The 25259-nt window shown below is 37.4% G+C and overlaps 1 protein-coding gene across 1 annotated transcript in view; it reads right to left on the bottom strand.

The window, feature by feature from the left end:
• Positions 1–25259, bottom strand: part of LOC306884312 (netrin receptor UNC5B-b-like) — a 58257-nt gene that overhangs the window by 5927 nt on the left and 27071 nt on the right. The window contains exons 2-11 of the mRNA XM_079440060.1: positions 8479–8703; positions 7352–7495; positions 7003–7106; positions 6481–6661; positions 5535–5702; positions 5267–5431; positions 4177–4209; positions 1743–1937; positions 1090–1452; positions 266–353 (exon numbers count right to left, since the gene is read on the bottom strand). Of these exons, the coding sequence (XP_079296186.1) occupies positions 266–353; positions 1090–1452; positions 1743–1937; positions 4177–4209; positions 5267–5431; positions 5535–5702; positions 6481–6661; positions 7003–7106; positions 7352–7495; positions 8479–8703 (1666 nt within the window). The remainder of the gene's footprint in view (positions 1–265; positions 354–1089; positions 1453–1742; positions 1938–4176; positions 4210–5266; positions 5432–5534; positions 5703–6480; positions 6662–7002; positions 7107–7351; positions 7496–8478; positions 8704–25259) is intronic.

Here is a 25259-nt window from a genome sequence, read left to right as displayed (position 1 = left end):
AACCATTCAGTGTTTTCAAGACATATTTGTTTGTTTGTGGTTTTCCACTGTGTCATAGTCTTGAAATGTTATTTTCTCCCTTGCACTGCCATTGGGGTCACAGCGTTTGTGCAGTCAATATTGCTCTGCAAGGGCTGTTGAGATGTCTTGAACTGAACTGTCTGCTAGTGCTCGAAGTAACAGACAAATACAAGCGTTGTATGTGGGGAAATGACAGTGTGAATGGGGCAGGGAACTGAGAAACAGTTTTAAGTGGCTGACTTACGTTGTTTTCTCCCATTTGTTAATAATGAGATACATCTCGTAGAACTTGCCCTGAGGAATCGTCCCTGGTGGAACCAGCAGGCTCACCCCTGGCAGGGGAAAAGGAGAACAGAGGGAGGATTAAAAAACATTATACATTTTTTATTTAATAGTTTCAGAGAGTACATCATTACAGTATTTTTGCACTGTAATGTGAGCTAAAAGGAGGAGGGAATATTACTGTATTTATTAGTTTTATGTTTCAGGTATGATTCTGTATGTTTATATGTCCATCAGTTTACACTGTAATGACGCTAAAAGTTTAATTTAATTTTAATTTAATTTAATTTTAATTTAAACTAAAAGACAAAAAAAACATTTTCTCATGCTGTACTGTATTTGTGTGGCTAATGTTTGGTTTTAATATTTTATTATGAATACGTTAAGGCTCGTACCTTATTGGTTACACTGTAAATATTACATTTAGTTAAGAAATAGCTAAAACATTTAAACAATTGTTATTAAATATTTAGGTTTTATTTATTTGATTTTATTTCCAACAGTTTGGATTTTCTAAACAGGTTTTCCTACAGTTTGGAAATATATATAATATTATATACATACATAAATAATAAATCTATATACATTAAATGTAGTTAAGAAATAACTCAAACTAAATATTTAAGAAATTCTACAGAAAATATTATTAAATATTATTTTTATTTTTTTATGCACCAAACTTGAATAACAAATATCTCCAGCATAAGTGGACTTGACTAACATAAGTGGACATTATCAAAATACCACTAGAAAAGTGCGAAATCTGGCTCCATTAAAGCCTATTACCCGTATTAGGGATGGTGAGACGGCCACCAAGGGAGCCTAGTGTGGCACTGGCACTGTGACTGGGCTCCCTGGGCAGCGTATGTCCGTGATGGTCTTTAGGTCCAGAGCCCACAGTCTTCAGGCTCATGATCTCCCCATCAGTGGAGCCCGGGCCAGTTGGCAGCTCGAGTGAGGACGTGGTAGAGGAGTTGTACACCTTTATCTTCAGGCTAGGAAGTGGATCCAACAGGGGAGACGTGGTCATGTGAATCTTATGCTGAGAGTCCAGGGTGGCCTGCTGCAGTGAGAAAAGCGGCCCGCGGAAGGTTCCGGCACTGGCTGTGAGGTCAGGAGGGGCTGTCGGATGCAGTAGGTGTGGATTATCTAACAAAGTAGAGAAGCGAAAAAAGAGAGAAAGAAATGTTTCCGGCTAGCTGCAAAGTTAACGAGAGGATTTGCCTAAGAAATGAGAGTATTAAAGAGGAGAGGATTTAAAAAGGGAGCCATATAAACAAGTTATAGAAGATTAAATAGTTTTGAGAGAGCAGGTGACAGCAGGAGAAAGGATTAAAAGTGAATATACATCGAGTTTATATTACGAGTGTAGATGTGAGAGAAAGAGTGAGAATGAAAAATGAAAAAGAAAAAAAGGTGAGGAAACACGGATGTCTCACCCTGTCGTGGAGGTTTGTAGTTGCCAGGGTGGAAGGCAGCAGTAAGGGCAGAGGACGAATCGGTGATTTCCCCGTGAAGATGGCGGCAGCTCCGACGATAGACCAGGATGCCCACACACAGCACGAGGATCACACACAACAGCAAGGCCCCCACCAGCCCTGCGTACACCGCTACACCAGCGCCAGAGCCCAGAGCTGAGACACAGTACAGACTTATTCATTTATGCAAACATACCACAGATGTAAATTAATACATTATGCAACACAAAAGTGTGATCAAAGGAAAATAGGTTAGAAAGAGTACCAAGTACCAAGACATTTAACTAGCAATATTAAGCCAAGTAAGGATTGCAGCTTGTTCTGGCCAACTACTGTAAAACGGCAGTTTGAATGACACATAAAGAGACCATTCGCAGTTTATTTTGTTTTGTGTGTCATTTATGGATGTTTATATGCATTTCTTCAGCTCCTTCATTTCTAGGATGTTACGTGGCACTGGCCAATTAGATTGTAAATGGTGACAGTAGAAAGCAATTGCTATTAATATGATATTTCATAAATAATACAAATTATTTCAATAATAATAATAATCAACAATCATATTGCTGCAAAAAGCATAATTTATAAATGAACTGTTTATTTAAATAAATAAATAAAAAGTATCTCATGCCTATAGATAATTTAAAAATTACATTTTTATTTTGTCTGTTTATTTAAATCAATCAATCAATCAATCAATCAATAAAAAGAAAAAAATTAAAGCTGTAAAAGGTTTCTCATGCTTTACTTGAGAAATATTTTTTTTAACACCGGCCAATCAGATTTTAACTAGTGATTACAAACAGTGGTTGCTAATTTTGTGGTTAGTAAACAGATTGTGGGTGGTCTGAGGATAATAATAAGGGTATAAAAGTCCAAAACATGTAGCCTATGAACAGTTGGGGGTGCTGTGGATCTAACAGTGCACTGTGGGACTCTCTTTGCGACTCTTGATCCCTGGCTCTTTTTTATTCAGTCATTGCTGAATCAAGTACTATATTTACATACCATAGTATGCTATAAAAAGGCTTTAGGAGACGAGGAGAGATAGGGGTGATCACATAGGTACTGCACCCAAGAGACACAGAGGAGAAAAAAATGAGGAAGAGAGCAGATGCGTGTGAAGAGTGTGAGTGGGCAAAAGGGCTCACGTGGCAGGACAGAAGTGAATCTGACAGCCGTCTTAACTTATTATAGCAAAAGGTACCAAGCTGAATTAGGTGCGTTACTTTTTGGTCTCTCAAGTGCTGAATGTCACATTGATCTCAGAATATTAGCATCACTTGAACTGTAAGCTACACTATTGATCGCTCTGGGCCAGTAAGATGCACAGCCATTAACTTCAATGTCTTCGAAAAGCACTCTATATCTGAACCAAGATTGCATATGTATTATACATCATCTTCCAGGAATGCGTATGCACATTTTCCTGTGTGTGTGTGTGTGTGTGTGTGTGTTTATAAATTGCATATGCTATTTAGAATGAATCAATGTAAAATCACAAATACGTTTGTACATTTTTAGTAATTACATGGAGTCTGAGATAAAAGTCTGGAATTTATAAAAATGTCAGAGAGTAAAGGAATAGTTCAACCAAAAATTTAAATATTGTCATCATTACCTCCTACACAAACCTGTTTAAGTTTCATTCTTATGTTGAACACAAAAGAGGATAATTTGAAGAATTTTGAAAAACAAAACAGTTGTTGGTCCCCATTGACTTCCATAATAGGGAAAGAAATACTGTTGAAGCCAATGGGGACCATCAACTGTTTGATTACCAGCATTCTTCAAAATGTCTTCTTTTATGTTCAACACAGTAAAGAAACTCATTCAAGTTTGGAATGGCATGAGGGTGAGTAAATAATGACAGAATTTTCATTTTTGGGTGAACAACAACTTCTTACGACTGAAAGTAGTATCTAAATGGTAATCTAAAGACAAAAAAATTATATATATATAATATATATATATATAATATTTTTCTCTAGATTACCATTTAGATACTACTTCTGTTTCTGTCATAATCATGAAAAAAGTTTCTAAAGGTCTTCTGACTGTATATAATTTAAAAATGCACTGTGAGGTGCCATCTTCTATTTCATATTCTCAGTTCATATGAAGTTTTCACTTCATTTCATGAGGTTCTGCTTTATCATCCAGAACAGTGTGCTGCATATCCAGAGATGAACAGGACATTAGTGACATAGTAAAACAGTACACACACACACACACACACACACACACAAGTACTTATATAGCATCTATATAGATTCATATTTCCAGTCACTTTTCTTTGGGTTTCCCAGACACAATCACATAAGTAGCCAGACGCACAGAGAGAGAGTGAAAAGTGGATGTCAAATAAAAAACTGTTATTAAAAGGAAAACTTACGATGGGTTGCTTGTTCAATAGAAACCTTTTTATCTGTTAGAAAAAAGGCAAAAACAAAGACAAAACAAGAAATAATGAACATGAGGATGGATGAGCAAAGTTATGAGTGTAGATCAGAGATGACTGCAAATGAAAGTGGAACAAATAATCCATAAATGCAAATACAAGACTCAGCAAATGAAACATCAAAGCATAAACTCAGAAATCATGGGTTTATGGCAGGCAGAGCAAAAGTAAATATCTTAGAGCTCTCAAGGGACGGTAGGCACTAGAGGAATCATTTGTGAGGAGATATATATATATATATATATATATATATATATATATATATATATATATATATATGTGTGTGTGTGTGTGTGTGTGTGTGTATGTGTGTGTGTGTGTGTGTGTGTGTGTGTGTGTGTGTGTGTGTGTCAATGCTGCATTATTGACGCTTGAATCTGGGTTGTTCTCCAACTTTAAACCCAGACAGACCGCACTAAAACTTCCAGTCTGCACTATGTTCTGGCCGAATAGTGTGTGCATTTGTGAGTGTGTGAGCATGCTCTGTGCTCTTCGAAAACCAGCTCTGGGATGAGCACCCAGTATCAAGATGAATCTGGCTCACCATCACATGGCTGATGTGTTTCTTCACTTGCTAGTATTAAAGTATATTTTGTCTGGCTGCCCATACTTCACTGTTTACCCTCTTGTCCATCTGTGCACACAGCCATGTGCTAACTCATTTTCTGAGGGACCAGAAGAGGATGTGAGGATCAGTTTGTTTTTGGTTTTTTTTACTAAATGAAAATTAGAAACACTGCCCTGGCAACTAGCTGCAACTAGCTAGTTTTCAGATATATTTTTTAGTTACATGTATTTTATTTCAAGTAACATGTTTAATGGTATTCATGTTTTAGTTGTTTGTTTTTATTTGAGTTAAAGTTTTTTTTTTATTTCAAGAGTCAAACTTTTGTATAGTTTTAGTTAACTATAATAATCCTGATAAGGACCAGGTTCATATCAGTAACTTATTATTTGACTGGCAGAGTCACGTTTCATTAATGCTGACATTGTGTCACTGATGATGCTGGGTCATGTGACTTACAGCGGGCACACAGTCCCTCGGTGCAGTTCTTGCTCTCCATCATGCTGCCGCTGCAGTGACGTCCTCCGTTACGGGGTGGGGGCGCCTGACATTCACGGCTTCTCCAGTGTGTGCACTCTGTCCCACATGCTGACCACTTGGCCCACTCAGTCCAGCCTCCATCCACTAGAAAAATACATAATGAGTGATTACTCAGTGGATCATGAATCTGTTAGTGGATCATGTGAATAGTGTGTCATGTAAGGTTGTGACAGGTGTCAGTCTTCACCTGGACAGAGGGTGGTGCAGGTGACTCTCTGGAATGGTGGGCCGTCACAGAAGGCTCCTCCATTGAGCGGTGCTGGATTGGTGCAACTGCGTGTCCGTCGCTGCCAGCCCCGCCCACATTGAGCATTACACTCTGACCACTCTGTCCAGGATGACCAGCCCCCACTCACTAAGGACAGCCAGACACACATATACATGAGACACATATACACTGATATGCAGTTTGCTCTGAGGAGAATGGAGCCTGTTAGATACACTCACTGGACTATTAAAAGAAAAAACAAGCAGCAGTGCAAAATAAACTACTTTGAGCTATACAACAGGACACAATGTACAAAAGAACTGCATGTTATATCATACATGAGTAAAATAATACATTTTCAGAAGCTATTAATCAAGTCTTCAGTGTCACATGATCCTTCAGAAATTATTTATACATGTTACAATGTATCACAGCAGTGTTGATCCTTAATATTTTTATGAAAACCATGATATATTCTTTTTTCTGAATTGTTTGATGAATAGGGAAAAATTATTTATTTGAAAAATTATACTTTTATAACATTATAAACGTCTTGATATATTTAATGCAACCTTACTGAATAAAAATGGTTTCTTGCAAAAAAAAAAAAAAAAAAAAAATTAACTGACCACAAACTTTTGAATGGTAGTGAATATATTTGAACTATTTAATTACACAAGAATAAAAAGAGTGCAAAGTAATAGAAAAAACATGAAACTTTCACTGGTCAAATGTTAAATGATCATTATAGACTGCAGAATGCTGAAACTGACCAATACGGAGTGAGTATTTCAGAAAGCTGCGTGATAAATATTCATACACACTAGGGGTGATTCTAGTTGTCTTTTGTCTAGCGAAATTTCTCTTGACAGTTTCATTCAACGATTCAGATCACTGCAGGGATTCTGGTTGGTCAAGTGGTTACCGTAGACGATGAGTGTGGCAGTGCTGCTACGTCGCTTAGCGACCACATTGCGAGCCACACAGGTGTAGTTAGCCGTGTCAGAGAGTCGAGCCTGCTTGATGATTAGGTCATGGTCGATGGTAATTAGAAAGTTAGAATCCAGCGCCGGGTCAATGATCTCTTCGTTCTTCAGCCAGTCCACCTGTGGCATTATAAGAAATCAATCCATTCAGTTTGAAGAAGTATGATGTGCACCAGGACCAAAACTGTACTTAAAACCATTTGAACAGAAAATTAAAAAGCACCAGGCATGTTCTGAATACAAAAAAGGTGTAACTGAATGAAAATGAATAGTGTAAAATATCCTGTGTGGTTCAAAGTTTTATCAAAGCCTGCAATATTAAAGTACCACCGCTCACGGGCTTCATTGACACCTCAAGGAATCAAATATTGTTTGTTTGTTATTATGCATGAAACAAACCCAAGAAAAACCCAGTTGGAGGTTGAAACAATAACAGAAAGGATAGGAAGGAGATATGGCACCTCAGCAGGCGGGATGCCCTCTGGTGGACGACACTGCAACAAGACTTCCTGCTCCAGACGCACTTCCCTGCCAAGTGGCTCCTGTTCAAAGTTCTTCCTTAGGTCTGATAAACACAGAAATATTTTTTTTAAAACCAAAACAACCCCCCAAAAAAGTGTTTTCATTTTTTTTTATTCTAAGCAACAAAAAATGCATGTGTTATGGATTAAAATAGCACAAGCAAAAATAGCGTGTTCTGTAGTCAGAACACTAGGTTTCTCTTCAGGTTCTGTCTTTTAAATGCAGAGTGCCTGCCTCAGAAGGCATGTCACATCGACAGATCACATAAGCTGCTGAAAACAAACTCACAGGCGATGCGGACGTAAGCCCGCCGGCTCTTTGTGGTGCCTGCCGAGCTCCAGGCAACACACTGGCACCAATAATCCTCCAGTCCAAACAACTCCTCTACCTGCGTCCGGGAGACAGAGATATCTACTTCTCTCACTACTAGACCTAAGACAGAAAAAAAAAACAGGAATATATCAATCAAATGTATGTGTCACTTACACATTCTGACAGAAGTAGTAAAATTGCAAGCCTTACTTATTTAAATTAATAAATTTACATCGATGCATTTAGCAAATATAACAAAATATTGAATGATAAAAATTAATAAATATAATGAATATGCAACATAATATAAATATAAACTGATAAACAAATAAATAAAATAATAAAATGAATAAACATTACATACAAATTTCATAAAAATTTATACAAATAAAACAACGAATACAATAATCTAAAGCTAATGTAAATGTATCTATAGGGAAGAATAAAAGTTCTGAATAAAAATAAGCTTGATTATTCTGATTATATCAATGGTGCAATTGTCAGTCAACATATTTACATTTAAATTCATTTAAATACACAAAAAGTTTTACTACTTTTATGATTCAGTTCCCTGAAAGATCTTTTGAACGTAGCTGTGTTCACTCCTACACAAGCATACTATAAAGTACACTAAATAAATGGCTTTGACTATTTCGGTCATTCCTTCTGAATGGGAGTGGGTGGACGCTAAAGTGTTCTCTTAGTGGGATTTGATTGATTTCAATGTGATTATTTGCGATTCCTTTGTACTTTCACGTTTTAGGTTTCTGTTTAACGCGATTTAAAAAATAAGTTGAAATAATGTGGGCTGATGGCTTCAGCAAAAGTATATACCATTGATTACGTAGAACACAGTAGGTCTGTCTTTAAAGGTTAAAACAGTACTTTCGTTCAAAAACAATTCCCCAGTGGAGAAAATGAATGGGATAAAATGAGTGGCCTATTCTACAGTATATAGAAACTTTACCAAGCCAAGACCTATACTCCAACAGACACGTTCGAGATTAATTAACCTCTAACTGCCCATTACTGTCTATAGTTTTACAAGTCAATGTTCAACCAGCACATATTTGGTCTTGTGCTCAGGTGTCCACATCCTTTACCTGTGATAGGGTCCAAACTCTCCTTGGTCACATGGTCGTTCTGGTTCACCCATTCCCCGTTGCATTTGAAGTATATCTGTGTGGCCGGAGCAGCCTTGCAGGAAAGTTTGACAGGTCTGTTTTTCACTATGAAGGCGTCCTCTGGCTCGCTCTGGAATTCCGGCAACGGTTCAGCCGGGGCAGACGGAAATGAGTCCGGGAGAACTTCGCTGTAATAGCTGCCATCTACAAAAACAGAGAGAGAGAATGAGGTAAGAGCATGTGTACAGTTTATTCACAAACATGTATCTGTCACAGCAAATGAGTTTGGTCTGAGGTGTGTGTTGAGAAAGACTTGATCCCTGACATTTCAAGTGTACTCTAGTAATACAGCATTTGCTCAGTAAAGCATCCATGGGGAGTCCACACAGAGCCAAGATGAAGGTGGGGGAGCTTGACCTTCCATTGAAACGCCCAGTGATCACACATTATCCCCTGACATTTTCCCAGTGACAGATCCCTCCCAGCACAGAGCTCATCCAGAGGCCTGCGTGTTTCACGGCTCCGCACCCAGGCCCCGTCACCTCCAACACGACAATGCTGTTAACCTTTCAAGCATTAAAAGCTACACAGGCTATTGACTACAGAGTGAAAATGAGGTCTGTAGACACCGGCAGCGCAGGGCAAAACGGGAGAGTTGTTGGTTAGCACTTTCTGTGATTTGTAGTACACACTTCTCAGAGCTGACAATTTTTGGGGGGGTTGTCAACTGTGAAATGTTTTTTTTTGACTAACCTAATTATACTAGGGTGATAATGTGCTAAAACTTGAAAGCATGTGTTCAGATAAGTAAACATCCTTGGTTTTTTCCCCCAGTTCAATGCACTACATTTGTTTTCAATTTCTATTCTTCCCTTGTCTGCAGTATTGAAATAATAGTCAATGTCAAGCCTAAAAATTCATCCCAGAGCAGCTCTCTCATTGACAGGCATAATCACAACTGACAACAAAGGCAATTACAAACAAAAATACGACTCCGATGGAGATGACACCTCCTTTTGGCCGTGACAGGGGAGAGTTCACCCATTAAACTGCAAAGGCTCTCATGGTTGAAAGCACTGCTTGAGTTTAATTATCACGCACATACAACTGTCATCAACTGGCATTGTAATGATGTGACTAAAATATTTCTGACGGCACAGCTCATCTTGCTGCAGTGCAGGAACATAATTTAGTTCTCATTCATATCCTGAAGCAGGTTGGACTCCAAATCAGCAGCTTTGCCATCACAAGAATAAATTAAATTTAAAATATTTTAAAATAGAAATGTTTTTTTAAATAGTAATATTTCCCAGTTTTTTACTGTACCTATGTACAAAATTAAACATTTACTAATTGCTCTTATCTGATCATTTCCATGTCAGTGAAATCACAAAATAAAATTTAATATACCACAAATTTCCCAAAAAAAAAAAAAATCAGATTCAAACTCTGGTTTAAGCCAGAAATATTCTTCTCACGCACATCAGCTCATGTTCAGGTTGTGGGTTAAGTGCCCTTAAAAGTCGCACCTGGTCAGAATTCAATAAATGGTGAAATGCAGATGCAAAGAGAAAGAGTGAAGGACAGAAATGGAGAGAGCGTGAGAGACTGGGTGGGGAGGAGACATCATAAGTGCTCTGAAGGCTGACATGCGGTTCAACCGCATTTGTGTGCCTGTGTTTGATGGAACAAGCATGTGTGAGAGGTACAGGGTCTGGACTTGTCTGCGGACTGCTGAGGTGAAAGAGGTTAGGGAAGAGCAAGTTGAAAATTGGATTTGGGAGGGTGTTTTCACATACAAAGGAGGAGGAACATTATACAGGTCAGGTCGAAATAGAAAGGGCAGAATAGAGGAAGAAAGAGAGATAGAGAGAAAGAGAGCAAACAAACTAGGTGTGACCAAAGAGCAGAATACACAAATGCATCACAAACATTTCCAAATCATTACACCTTTAGAGCTGATTCACTTAATAAGTCAAATGAAAATGTCTCAATATTATTTAATCTTGAGATTTTACTTGACAATAACATGCTGATATAGGCAAAGCCATGTGTAGTGTTACTATGTGTGTTACACACAATAAAATCTAATTTACCCACACACACAGATAGGTCAGTGGCTGGAAGGCCACTAGAAGGTCCTATAGCTGAATGTGTCAGTCCAACTTTGTGTCATTTTGTGACAGCTACGTCCTTTCTGCAAGCTCGCAGCGAAAGAAAAAAAAACATTAAGACACACACTCATGTATCTAACCAATACTGCCAATATATTTACTTAAAGTACAGACTAAAATTAAAAATAAAGAAAAAATAAAAATGATGAAGTATTAAAATAAAATAAAAGATAAAAAAGTGTTCTGTTACTCATAGTCACAGACTACACAAAGCATCCTCTTGACATTTCAAGCAATATCTTAGAGGATGGTGTTCACAAAATTGTCACCATTATAAACTCTTCACGCCATAAAAAGCATAAAAATAATAATACTTTGTTAACAGAGAGATTCAATCGTTTCAGCACTTTCACAAATATCACTCTCCCTTTCAAGACATGAAAGTGTATTGTGCCAATGACTAACTCTGCATCTCTATTTTCTCTCTCTCTCTTCCCTTTTCTCCTTTCCACCCTTTGTGTCGCTCTCTCCTCCGACAGCTGTCAGCTTGTCTTTTTCAGACTTTGACTTCTCTGTCGATAAGCAATTGTGTTTCTCTTTTTCCACACTACCTCCATATGGCATCGATTGCTACAGAAAATCACCAGTCAAAAACATAGCCTGTCATTCCCTGTCACACACAGAGAGGGGGAAAAAAAGAAAGACATTTTGTCGAAACAAGGAGAGAAGCTGAGTGAGAATGTGTACTAGAGTTCTTTACGTACGTGTGCGCGTGTGTGTGTGTGTGTGTGAACGTAGGATCTTTTGGGTGACAAAGCGTGTGTGAAAGTCGGTGTGAAAGAGACAGAATCAGTGAGACAGAGGTACAGACTGAACATATGGAAAGGAGATGATGGTTTTTAGATTTACACTATCTATCTATCTGTCTGTTTGTCTATCTATCCACCTATATTAGCGCTATTTATTGATAACAGATCTATCTATCTATCTGTCAATCAACAAAGCTTTATTAGCATGATTGCTAAAACACACACACACACACACACACACACACACACATATATACATATAAATATATACATATATATATATATATAAATAAATATATATATATATATAAATATATATATATATATATATATATATATATTTTGTTACATCCCAGGACTTGTATAAGTGGGAGTGTCCCTTTTTGTGTATGTGCTCTGTTTGTTTTGCTCTTTTTCTCTCTCTCTCTCTCTCTAAGGTTGATAAGGATTAACAGGTGGAGTTCAATTAGTGGATGACTTTGTTGATGACTGCACTCTCCTGATTGGTCCATCAGAGGAAATGCTTGGGAGATAAAAGGCAGAGCTGAGATGGCTGGAGGGTGGAGGCTTGGAGCAAGAGAACCTTTTGCTGACTTTTTGTCTTTTGTGGTTAATGTGTTATTGGCGAAAGTATTGAAAGCTTTCTAATACTCTTGTGGGAGGTTTCATTTAGCCCAAACATGTGAGTTTTGTACTTTTTTTTTTTTTTTAAGATTTTTGTTTTGTTTCTTTGAGGGAAGCTGTAGGGAGGTGGTTGCTATTTATTTTGTCTATACTTTTTCTCCTGTTTAAGGATAGTAAGGGAGGTAGGGTAGTATTTTGTACTTTTTTTTTTTATTTTGTTAGATTAGGTAAATTGCCTTTTGAGAGTTGTTCTGTTATGTTCGCCTTGACCCCTCCTGAAGTTCTGATTGCTTCCTTGTTTAATAAATCTTATATTGTTTTGTATCGATTATGATGTTGCGTGTGAGTCAGTAGAAGGCAAAAACTCTCTCCATTCCTCCACCATTTTCTTTATTACTCCTTCCCATCCCTAGACTGGGGAAGGTATGTAATATTTTTTTGGGGGGGGAAGAGCACAGGTTGCCTGAAACACATAATAGCTAGCCCTCCACTGGGCTGGACACTAACTTTACAAAGAATGCTCTCACACAGTTTGAAGAGCAGACATGAATACCCATCAGGCCTTTTGGCAGCCCACAATTTAGCTGGAATGGTCCTGGCACTCCTAAAAAGAGGGAAGCTCTTAAGAGGCCCCCGACTGCAGGTCTTTTATCACTGTAATGATAGACAAGACACAGTCGGGACCAAAGCCTCCCAGATCTCAGTCGCTGGGAAGGGTGTAAACATCCACGTATGTGCAAACAACCATGCACACTCATGAACACAAAAACAAGACAGCATCCAAAGCAGAGGCAGCTGCACTTTGGGATGTGCGTGAAGCGATTCTGGAGATTAGATTGCGATGGAAGAGAAACAGAAACACAAAAACAAACACATGGCTAACAATGATGTGGCCTAAAATCAAAAATGTTCCTGGACCTCTCTTGTCTCTCACACACACAAACGAACAATGCAAGTCACAATTATACACAAAAGAATGGCGACGCTCACTCGAGAAGCCACAGAGGATGTCAGACAGTGTAATTTTGCTAGCTCCAGAAAGTCTGCAGTCATGGGAGTCACACTTTATTATTAGCTTACAAAGGCTGTCATTACCGTCCACATAATATATATTGACTACAGCTTTACCCTCAACTTTGCAGCTCTCTTAATGATGCTTTGAAAACTAGACGATCTGGACTTCATCAATGCTGAGAATCAACATTTCTCAACAGTCAGACCTCAAGCGGTGAAAATGGGTGGTAAAAACCTGCCCGCAGAGACCGTAAGTACTAGAGTGCTCAAATCTTCTGCCCTGAAGTGATTTTCACTACCTACTTATTAGTATTTTTATTGACAGAAATACAATGAGGATATGAAATAGCATAGACAGACCATTTAAATGGATAGCTCACCCTTTTTAAAAATTCAATTATATCATTTAAATTTGACATTTTCTACACTAGTTTTAATATGCAAATTAAAAACATTTTAAAGCTTTATAAGCTTTACAAAATTAAAATGTATTACCCAAATTGATTAGATATGTTTAACATGTCCAAGCAAAAACTGCAGCAAAATGATCATTTAAATGCTGTTTTTCCTAAATGCATTTAGACTTGGGGGTAGGACACTTGGGATTGCATTTTCATCGTGAGACCGCGGGATAATTGTAGCAAAATGCAGTGAGAATTTCAAAATGCATTCTGAGCCAAAGGTGCAGCAAAAGGATAGCAAAACGGTGATTTAAATGTCTTTTATTTTTCTTAAATGCATTGACACTTACATATATGACGTTTCAATTGCATTTTCATTAAATACCCCACAATGAATATAGTTTAAGTCATTGTGGATTTGAAAATGCATTCCGAGCCGAGCACGCCCCCTAGGTGTCAATCATTACATCAAGGCGGGGCTCGGCAACAGGACGCACGATAGGTCAATATTCACCATTAACCAAACGCTTTTCACCTGCCTGTACATCTCTCACCGTTTACATGCGGATTGATGCACATAAGCAAACAGACAGTGCTATTCTACACTTATTTACTACCTTACCTTATATTTTGTTACTCTTATTTTTAATCCGTAAAATAGCGCGTGTTCCGTGGCACCTGAACAGGGACGTACAGAGAGTTCCTCAGGGGCAGGGGTTTTGGGGGCTCGAGCCTTTTCCCTTTTTTCAAAATTATTTAAGATTTTTATTGTCACATACACAATTATACAGAGTATAACCAGCAGTGAAATGTAACTAGCAGTGACGCCTCATTGAAATGAGGCGTCTGATTGGATGAGGCGGAAAACTGTTGATTTACAAGCTGTGTCTCATTTAGAAGGCTGCGTCCTCCGAAGGTCTCATTCGTAGAGTGCATGCGTCATCGAGGCTGTCTCATTTTAGAAAAGCAAGTAGGACACACCGAATGCGACCTTCAAATGTGTCATCCTTTCGCAGGAATTCGGAGGATGCATCAGGTGTATATCGCTGCTACAGATAACCCACAATTCTTTGCATCGCCGTAAACAACCGTCGTTAATTTGAAAAATGACGGTGCCGGCAGATGTACACACAAGCACGGTGGTGTTTTCAACTTAACTTAAAGTACCTCCAGTAAAAACGGATAAACTTTGTTCTTGATATCCTCCTTTTTTTCTCTAACAGATGTCTGTTGTATGTACGCTGCAGCTCCTCAAACATTGAGCAAAATAAAACAAGTAAAAGCATTTTTTTTTTTTCAAATTACTTTCCAAATTTATAAATAATTTTCCTTCATTTAAGTAGTGTGAGCGCAACGATGCCCTAAATGTGTTGGCAAATCAACGTGATACTTCCTGTTTCCTTTTCCTCCCGTCCTACGAAGGCTGTCTCGTTTTTAATTCTAGGTTGAGGACACTTCCTTACGCATCCTACAGAGGATGCGACCTAGAGAGGATTCGACCACCGGAGGACGCATCCTTCTAAATGAGACACAGCTACAGACACCCATTCTCACGTTCATTCAATAATATCGTAATGAATCAACGATGCCTGGCAACTTTAATCAGCCTGTGTGTAGTTTAATGTACAACATTGTTTGTGCTGACTGTTATTAATACTGATTACTGGTTTATTCTATTGCTATATTTTTTAAAAGGAATACACCTTTCACACTTTCAAAGTTGTAAAATGTTTGAATGTTTTTGAAAGAAGTATCTTATGCTCACTGTATTTTAATCAGAAATATAGTAAAATTGTGAAACATTATTTCAATTACAATAACTTAAATATCTAATTTATTCCTGTGATGTAAAGTTGAATTTTCAGCAGCCATTACTCCAGTCTTCAGTGTCACTTGGATTATTTGAAAAACTATTTTGCAACATTATAAATGTATTTAGTGTCACTGATTAATTTAATGCATTCTTGCTGAATAAAAGTATTAATTATAAAAAAATATAAAATATATATAATATAAAATGTGTATATATATATATATATATAATAATTTTTTTTTTTTTAAGGTTATGCATTATGGGGATTTACCACGTTTGCAAAATTTATTGTGGTAAAATTACTGTAAAACGCATCTCAGGTGACATATTTCTGTATATTTTTCATATTTTTGTGTTACTTTGTTCCCATGCATGCAGGCTGGAAGTTCTTTGTCTGCCACTAGTGAGCATAACATGATTGTTTGAGTTATTTCTCAGTAATATCCTGCTGATGATGAGGGTGCTGTCTCTGAGGAAGTGACACACAGCTGAACTGACAAGAATATTCTCTCAGCATCTCTGCTAACTACACTAGAGTAGTCAAAGCAGAAATTATCTTATAATGGCTGCATCGTCACTGACACATAATAACCTGCTTCAAGCACACCCATGGTACAAAATTAATATTTTCAAAGCATCCAATGGCAGTAAGCGAGTTGGCTTTAGTAAGTAATTATATAAAAGTAAGTAAATTTATAAACGTAAGTGCAGTGGTGTAATGTAATAATACTTCGTTACAGTACTTAAGTATTTTTTGGGAGTATCTGTTCTTGAGTTTTTATATTGCAGCCAACTTTTACTCCACTACATTTTCTAATTAAAATGTATACTTTTACTCTGATGCATTTCCCCGAAGCATTTCCGTTACTTACTACAAAATAGACATCAGAAGAAAACGGACTGCAAGAAAGCAGGATTGACGAATCCGTGATCTGGCGTTTGCAAGTTAGACTCCTAAAAACACATGTGCTCATGTGCAAACAAGTGTGCACAACCGCAGATGATTCATTTTCCACTCAAGTCAAGTCTGGGGTGTGTGATATACAGCATATCTTCTGCAATAATATGGTAAGTGTTGTTGTAAGGATGTGCGATCTGACATGATCAAGTAGGCTATACCACCAAATAACACACAGAGTGCACGCACAATAATTTATTAGTGTATTAAAACTCAAAATTCCAGGCATTCTAAATTGCAGACAGCAAAAATGCTTCTGTATGTTTTTTATATTTATATAATTTAACATGGTTAACTTAATCTATATCACACAAAGAGTAGGCTACCATTTTTCTTCAGATATCAGCATGATAACACATTTAATAATCATTTTATACAAGTTCAGTAAAGTAATAAGTGACTAACATTTTAGACATAATATTGCTTGTTTTTGCTCAATTTTGCCAACGAAAATAATTCCAAACAAAGATCACAGCACTGTTTTGCGTCTCTGAGCAATGGACATTGTTTACTCATTGAATGAATCCGCTTTTTGAACGAATCGGTTGAATAAATGATTCAGTGATTCACTCATTAACACAGTCAAATGCTTTGTTTCTGAATGAATCAGCCGTTTGAATGAGGAGTGTCTCACTACAGCCCACAAGATCCAGGGAGCGTGGTTGGATCCAGATCCAACTCCTCCCACCTTACATTTACCTAAACCTACCCATCTCCACCCCCTGATCCCTAAACCCACCCATCTCCACCCTCTAGATGTGGATCCAACCACACCCCCTGGATCTTGTGGGCTGCAGCGAGTCCTACTTGGTTTGAATGAATCGGGTGAATCTCAATGACTCACTCATTAACAGTCACTTGCTCCCACCTACTGGTGGTTTTAATTTCATATTTCGACTATTTTTTTTCATGTTTTAAATTATTTTAAATATCAGTATTCAACGTTTTATGTTAAAAACAAAACATTAGCCCCTATTTATGCATCTGTAACTGCAGTTTAGATGCATCCATGTCCCCTCTGAAATACATTAACCTGTGTAAATACACTCACCTAAAGGATTATTAGGAACACCCGTTCAATTTCTCATTAATGCAATTATCTAATCAACCAATCACATGGCAGTTGCTTCAATGCATTTAGGGGTGTGGTCCTGGTCAAGACAATCTCCTGAACTCCAAACTGAATGTCAGAATGGGAAAGAAAGGTGATTTAAGCAATTTTGAGCGTGGCATGGTTGTTGGTGCCAGACGGGCCGGTCTGAGTATTTCACAATCTGCTCAGTTACTGGGATTTTCACGCACAACCATTTCTAGGGTTTACAAAGAATGGTGTGAAAAGGGAAAAACATCCAGTATGCGGCAGTCCTGTGGGCGAAAATGCCTTGTTGATGCTGGAGGTCAGAGGAGAATGGGCCGACTGATTCAAGCTGATAGAAGAGCAACTTTGACTGAAATAACCACTCGTTACAACCGAGGTATGCAGCAAAGCATTTGTGAAGCCACAACACGCACAACCTTGAGGCGGATGGGCTACACCAGCAGAAGACCCCACCGGGTACCACTCATCTCCACTACAAATAGGAAAAAGAGGCTACAATTTGCACGAGCTCACCAAAATTGGACGGTTGAAGACTGGAAAAATGTTGCCTGGTCTGATGAGTCTCGATTTCTGTTGAGACATTCAGATGGTAGAGTCAGAATTTGGCGTAAACAGAATGAGAACATGGATCCATCATGCCTTGTTACCACTGTGCAGGCTGGTGGTGGTGGTGTAATGGTGTGGGGGATGTTTTCTTGGCACACTTTAGGCCCCTTAGTGCCAATTAGGCATCGTTTAAATGCCACGGCCTACCTGAGCATTGTTTCTGACCATGTCCATCCCTTTATGACCACCATGTACCCATCCTCTGATGGCTACTTCCAGCAGGATAATGCACCATGTCACAAAGCTCGAATCATTTCAAATTGGTTTCTTGAACATGACAATGAGTTCACTGTACTAAAATGGCCCCCACAGTCACCAGATCTCAGCCCAATAGAGCATCTTTGGGATGTGGTGGAACGGGAGCTTCGTGCCCTGGATGTGCATCCCACAAATCTCCATCAACTGCAAGATGCTATCCTATCAATATGGGCCAACATTTCTAAAGAATCATCACCTTGTTGAATCAATGCCACGTAGAATTAAGGCAGTTCTGAAGGCGAAAGGGGGTCAAACACAGTATTAGTATGGTGTTCCTAATAATCCTTTAGGTGAGTATAGATCTACATGCTATTTCAGATGCAGATTCCAGAAATGTTTTCTTATGTTGGAATGAAAGACACTAAGTACCGGATGAAGTTCTGCTTCTTCTTAATACAAAAATACAAAATGGTAGAAAGAGTTAAAACTGAACACAATCTTGCTACTTAAGCTTGTATGAACATTTTTTCTATATATTTATTTGCTTCTTTTCCATTTTGCATTTATTTGTACTTTTACTTTTAATACTTAAGTACATTTAAGATTTAAAAAATACTTTTTGTACTCAAGCACATTAAATATCACATACTTTAAGACTTTTACTCAAGTAATATTCTAAACGGTGACTTCAGCTTCTACCCAAGTCATTTTCTGGTAAGATATCTGTTCTTTTACTTATGTATGGCTTGCAGCTACTTTATACACCACTGCGTAAGTGACACAAGCCACTCAAACCAAAGAAAACATCTGTCGCACCATTTACACCTTCTTAACGACTTCTAACACAAATTTATTACAAGTATATTTGGCAGGGTTTATTTCCACAAACACTTCTTTGTTCTTTCTTTTTTTAAAGAAATTAATACTTTTATTTAGCAAGGACATATAAATTTGATCAAAAGTGTCAGCGAAGACATATTGTCACAAAAGATTTCTATAACAAATAAATGCGTTGTTTTGAACTTTCTACTGATCAAGCAGTCCTGAAAAAAATATATCATGGTTTCCACAGAACTATACAGCAGCACAACTGTTTTCAACACTGATGATAATAAGCAAAGTTACTTGAGCACCATATCAGTATATTAGAATAATCTTTGAAGGATCATGTGATACTGACACTATTGGCTGCTAAAAATTTATCTTTGCCATCACTAGAATAAACTGCATTTTAAAATATATTACAATAGAAAACACTTACTTTAAAATGTGATAATATTTCACTTTATTACTGGTTTTGCTGTATTTTTATCAAATAAATGCAGTCTTTGTGAGCATAAGACTTCTTTCAAAAATATATATATTTTTTAAATTTGTACTAACCCCAAACTTTTGAACAATAGACAATGTTTCTTTATAGATTACTAGTATATGGACTAAAAATGACCTGCACTGTTCGTCACAACCAATTTTTTTTTTTTACAAAAAATAAAATAAAATAAATAAAATAATACAGTAATCATGGGCAACTAAGAAATATTTACCCACTGGCAGGTGTCAAAAAGTTCATTTTGGACATGTACACACCTTATATCATTGAGTGTTGCCTGATCTACTCACAAGTTTCTTTATCATTTCAACAGGCACTACAAAAAGTTTTTTTGTTTGTTTGTGTTTGTGTGTGTGTGTGTGTGTGTTCTAACCACCACCATCATCATCATCATCATCATCATCATCATCATCAAGTTCTCCACAGGAACACTGTAGTAAGTAGTAATGGGCACACAGGTTGGACTAAAGAGAGACAATGATAGATGGATAATAAAAAACATCCCCTGGTGCTTCTTATAGGACAATTACGAGTGATTGATATTCCAAGTAAATTTACACACACATGATATCTGAAATGGAGCAAGGACAAAGGTTTGTCCTTATTACAGATTAGGCCATATTTAAATCCATTCCACAAAATCCTGTGAATTTTCCTCTAAAATGCAGCAAGAAAATGTGAGGAAAAACATTAAGTGATTCTATCTGTGCCTACACTGAGAAGAGGAATCAAGGGTAAAGTGAAAAGGAGATGGGGAACATTAGTGTCATGGAAGAACATGAAACAAATCAAGAAAATGGTGTAAAAAGGACAGGAGGAAAAGGACAAGATTGAGTGAGAACAGATAAAAACCACTCGAGACAAGAAGAGAGAGTGACACAGCCTGTTAGAGAGTGCGTTTTTATAAACACCGGGCGAGTAAGGTGTATATTGACAGGTTTTGGCGGTCCATTAACACATCTAAAGTAAAGAAAGCTGTAACATTGCAAATCTACAAGGTCACAACGAGTTCACTGCACACACACACAAACAGTATGTCTTTACTCGCTAAATTGCCATGCACACTGCGTAAAGAAAGAGGCTAAACGTGTTTAGAATAACTGAGTGATGTTAGAGGACAAGAGCTACCAAATATAAAAGAACAAAAGCAATCAGAAACATGAAATACATATTTCACCCTAGATGGATTTCCCAGAATGCCCTTCACTTTATCAGTCTCTTTTTCCTCTCTAATCTGAATCAGAATCAACACTTCTTCCCTTGTAGGACAGTTGAGCTTGTTATTACTTGGCATTCTCTCACCGGTACACACACAGCAACATGTAAACACTAGCATGTACAAACACACATGCGTCGACTCAAGTGTGAGATGAAGATCTAAGAATAATGGCTCGGGGAATCATCATGGCAACAGAAATGTCACGCTTGTGATTGAATCTAGCATGTTAACAAGCTGTAGTGTGACAGGGCTATTTCTGTCCTCTGTGTATGTGGGTATGTGTGCAGATTGAGTCTCCAGAGTGGTTGGCAGATTGGCATAGGTGAGGGTTTGTGGGAAGCAGATATTTGAACTAAGAATGCTGCTCTCACGCGTTCAGCGCATTTTAATGTACGTGCACTTTCACAGATAACAAAGTCCCTTAGGAAATGTATGTTGGTATGTAAACAGACACAAAGAACACATGGCATGAATGCTTAAACATTATTGCATAAGGAATTGACTCCGCCCCTCTGGTGCAGACACGCCCACTGCCTCAGGCTTCATAATTACCACTGAGAATATTAATGACAGCAGCTGTGGTGTGTGTTAGTTCTCAATATCAATGATTGGTGGTCATTTTCAAAAATCCAACAAAAACCCACTATATTTGACCAGAGAATCTAAAAAAAAAAACAAAAAAAAATTAAATGCCATGAGTTTGGGTGGGGCACTTGTCAATGGATCAATGGAAAGGTACACTGTAAAAACAAATCCGTAAAATTTACGGAAAAAAACTGGCAGCTGTGGTTACCAGAATTCTACCGTAAAAAATACAGTAGCAACGTTTTAGGTTTTACGGTTTTAACTTAAATTTACAGTTAAATACCGTAATTTCTTTAACTGATATAATCTTAATATACCAACCTATTAAAGTACTGAAATCTGTTTTGTTCCTTTGAAATACACTGATAACCACCAAATGCAGGTGATGATGAGAAAGTCACATGATGAGCCAAAGCCCATCACAAGCAACTTTTAAACAATAGAATATACAGAAGGTGCACAGTGTCATTCGCACAAGCACTAAACACCATCATGGTGAGACTCGTTAAACTGAAATATGCTATAAACATTCATTTAACAACATTAGATGTAACATACAACCCTAATAAACATAACCGATAAGAAAAAACTAAGAAGAAACAGTTATTTCAAAGAACAAAACGTCAAATTCAAACAGAATTTGAAATGGAATGCAGGGAATTCTGGGAACGTCAGTTTACAGGACTGTAAATTTTACAGGAACTTTCCGTTAACCATGTAACAGGTTTTTACCGTAGCATTTTCCCAGTTTTTTACCGTTAAAATCCCGATCATTTTTTACAGTGTAGGGAAAAATGTTTTATTTATTTTTTGGGTAATTTTTTATTTTTTTTGAAAACTTTCAAATTGGCTTTAGATTAAAAGGGGGCTAAATAAACACTGTAAATTAAATTGACTCTCAAAGGAAAAGTTTCCTAAAAGAAAAAAATATTTCTTTATTTATTTATCTGTCATTTCCAAACCTTTTTCAAAAAGGCGAATATATAAAATAATAAACATATATAAAATATGTTGTGTATAATATAATGTTGTATTTAACATAATATAATATAAATGCTCTCTCTGTGCGTATATATACACAGTAATCTTTAATATAACAATAAAATAATACTATATATATATATATATATATATATATATATACACGCACATATCTCAAACGTATATAGAATATTATATATTTTTATTATATTTTATTTTTTTCGCGATTGTTTTTAATTAGTGCAGTCAATCAATTAAAAAAAATTGCCTAATCACATATTTTTCTGAAATTAATCACGATTAATACCATCTAACATTAGAGTTTTTAAATATACTTTTATATTGCAATAATTTCACATTCAATCTTCAAATTAATGTACAAACAACATATTTTTAATATTTGCTTAATGGCATCTTTTTTCATGACTGAAGACCTGTATCACTGATACCAAGTAATACCGATTTCCCTATAAAATAATTTCCCCTAATATTTAACCATTGACTATAGCATTAAACATTACATTATAATTGCGAGCTATCAATTTGAACAATGTATTAGACTTTAAAAAATAACTTCTAATTTAAGTGAACTTAAAACAATCTTCACATAAACCCATTATAATAAATGTTATATTTAGCTAGACTACCTGTACCCCTCAGCAGAAATATACAGAAATTGAATAAAGTTATCAAACACTAAATTCTAAACTAAATACAGGTAAATACTTACAGCTATATAAAAGTTATTGATTTACTCTTTTTTTTCTTTTATTCTTGATGAACAGACATGTTCACAGCAGCTTGATTGGGTTATTTGCTGCTATTTCTTTAAGAGATGTCGCTGCTGAATGTGACGTGAATCTGACACGCATAGTGTTTTCTCTCAAATCCCTTTACCTTTTCTGACGAGTTGAATCGGGTGTGTTAGATGAAGGAGACAGTGCTGGACTGCTCCAGGACGCTAATTTTGACAGTACTAATTTAAATAAATCATCATGAAAGTATCATAAAAAGTGCATGCTGGTGAGAAGCTGATGGCAAATCTTCCCATTTGGGTCAATTTTCCCTTTAAATCAGGTAGTTCCTGAGTTTCTAGAATGTCTATGGGCATTTGACACATTCCATGGGAATGCCATGAAGATGGAGAGCCCATCAGCCTCTTGTTCCTGTACTGCTGACTCTGTATTGGGGCGCAGCTAGAGGGCGCCACCCCCTACTGATCCCATTTATCAGCCACCATCAATAACTGCCCCATTCCGCAGAACCCCCTCTGCAAACCACTCTCCCCCAACACCACCTACCGCATGGGAACAGCCAGAGAACCCCCAAACCATCAATCACCCCCAGACAAACACCAGTGGGAGAAAGAAAGAGTAAGATCAAGTGAGGGATTTTTAATCATATGAAAGAGACCACTGAAACAAACAGGTCTCAACATCAGTCAAGTGACAGCGATTCATGGGTGTGTATGTTGTGCGTAGCAGTGAGAATGCAAGGTGGCACTGGTGCCAGTCGCTCTGCGTGTGTGTGGGGCTAGTTGCCATGACGTTCAGTCACATGGACTAAATCTCCCTGAGGACTTTTAGTTGATGCACAAATCTCCATGGAACAGCACAGCACTGAATTCAACATCATCCACTGCTCTCCCTCATTTTATTTTTTTTTCTCGTCAGAACTAAAGTTAAGAGAATTTTCCAAAAAGGACAGAAGCTGTGTCATATCTGGATGGAAGAAGCTTTTCATCTTGGATTCAAGCTGAGCTCCTTTGCCACTTATATTTTTCTATGTCTGGATATTTTGATATCATGCGAAATACATTTTTTTTTAAAGTCTTTGCATCTGACATACCATTAATTATTCTATTAAGGTGTCTATGATGATTTGAACTTATACAAATACAGCAGTGGCCAAAATTTGTTATTAGAAGACTAGTATTTTCACCAGCTAAAAAATAGTTTCAAGTCAGTTACTTTTATCTTTTGCTGTAGTGTGTCAGTAGGAAATATCAGTTTACATTTCCAAACAGTTAATTGCCATTAATTGTAGTCTAATAATCCAGTGAGATTTTTGTTTGCACAAGGAGTCTGTCAACAGCCAGTGCTCCACACAGAGATCTGATCTCATCATCATCCAGTCTGTCTGGAATAACATGAAGAAACAGAACAAACTGAGACAGACTAAATCCAGAAGACGTCTGTGGCAATATCTGCTTCAAGAGAAAATATTAGTGTTCTAATCATATTGGCCACCACTGCACAATATATATATAGTAGTAGTAGCTTGTAATCTCTATATCCTATTTTACTTCTATAGTGAGTGCCCAGGGAGTGCTCGTCCTGTGCACCTTTACCCCCAACACATACCCCACCCCCTTCCTCCTCGGGTTGAGCTGTGGAGCCAGGCTGCTTTAAATGGGTGTAATTAGATGAGAAGATGAGCAGCATTCCTTCCTAAGGGCAGGGTGATTACAGGCCCTCACTAGACTCCCTACAATTACCCACTCTATTCCAAACACACACACAGGAATGTTCTCTCCCCTCAACAAACTACTCCACCTGATTACCACTCAGTAGAAGGACATATAGAGGACGGCACGCACACACAAGCACTCAAAACCTAAAATCCCAATTTTGGGGAGGTGAGCTGAACGGTCTGACCTCTGATGTCATCAGACACATGCCACAGGCAGTGATGGGGTAATGCCCAACATTACCTTCATCTTAAACCATGGACACAGACTGTTTCTTTGTCTTTCTTTCAATGTATCATATCACAGAGACTGTTGTAATTATAGAAAATGGTATGTTGAGAGACGCTCACTCGCTGTGGATTATAATGAAGACCAACCTGTGAGTCATTCAGTCTTATTTTGCGCTTGAGAGAGTCAAAGACTAAACACATTTCCTTTCAAACCTCACATTTCTGAAACATTCATAAACACACGCTCACATTTATCAGTTACATCCAATGATTCCCAGACCTTTAAACAGAACGAATAGGCAAAACAAT

Source organism: Barbus barbus (genome assembly GCF_936440315.1).
Source record: "Barbus barbus genome assembly, chromosome: 18".
In the NCBI taxonomy this organism is placed as follows: domain Eukaryota; kingdom Metazoa; phylum Chordata; class Actinopteri; order Cypriniformes; family Cyprinidae; genus Barbus; species Barbus barbus.
The sequence above is the reverse complement of the archived record's forward strand: the minus strand, read 5'-3'. Positions and strand labels throughout refer to the sequence as shown.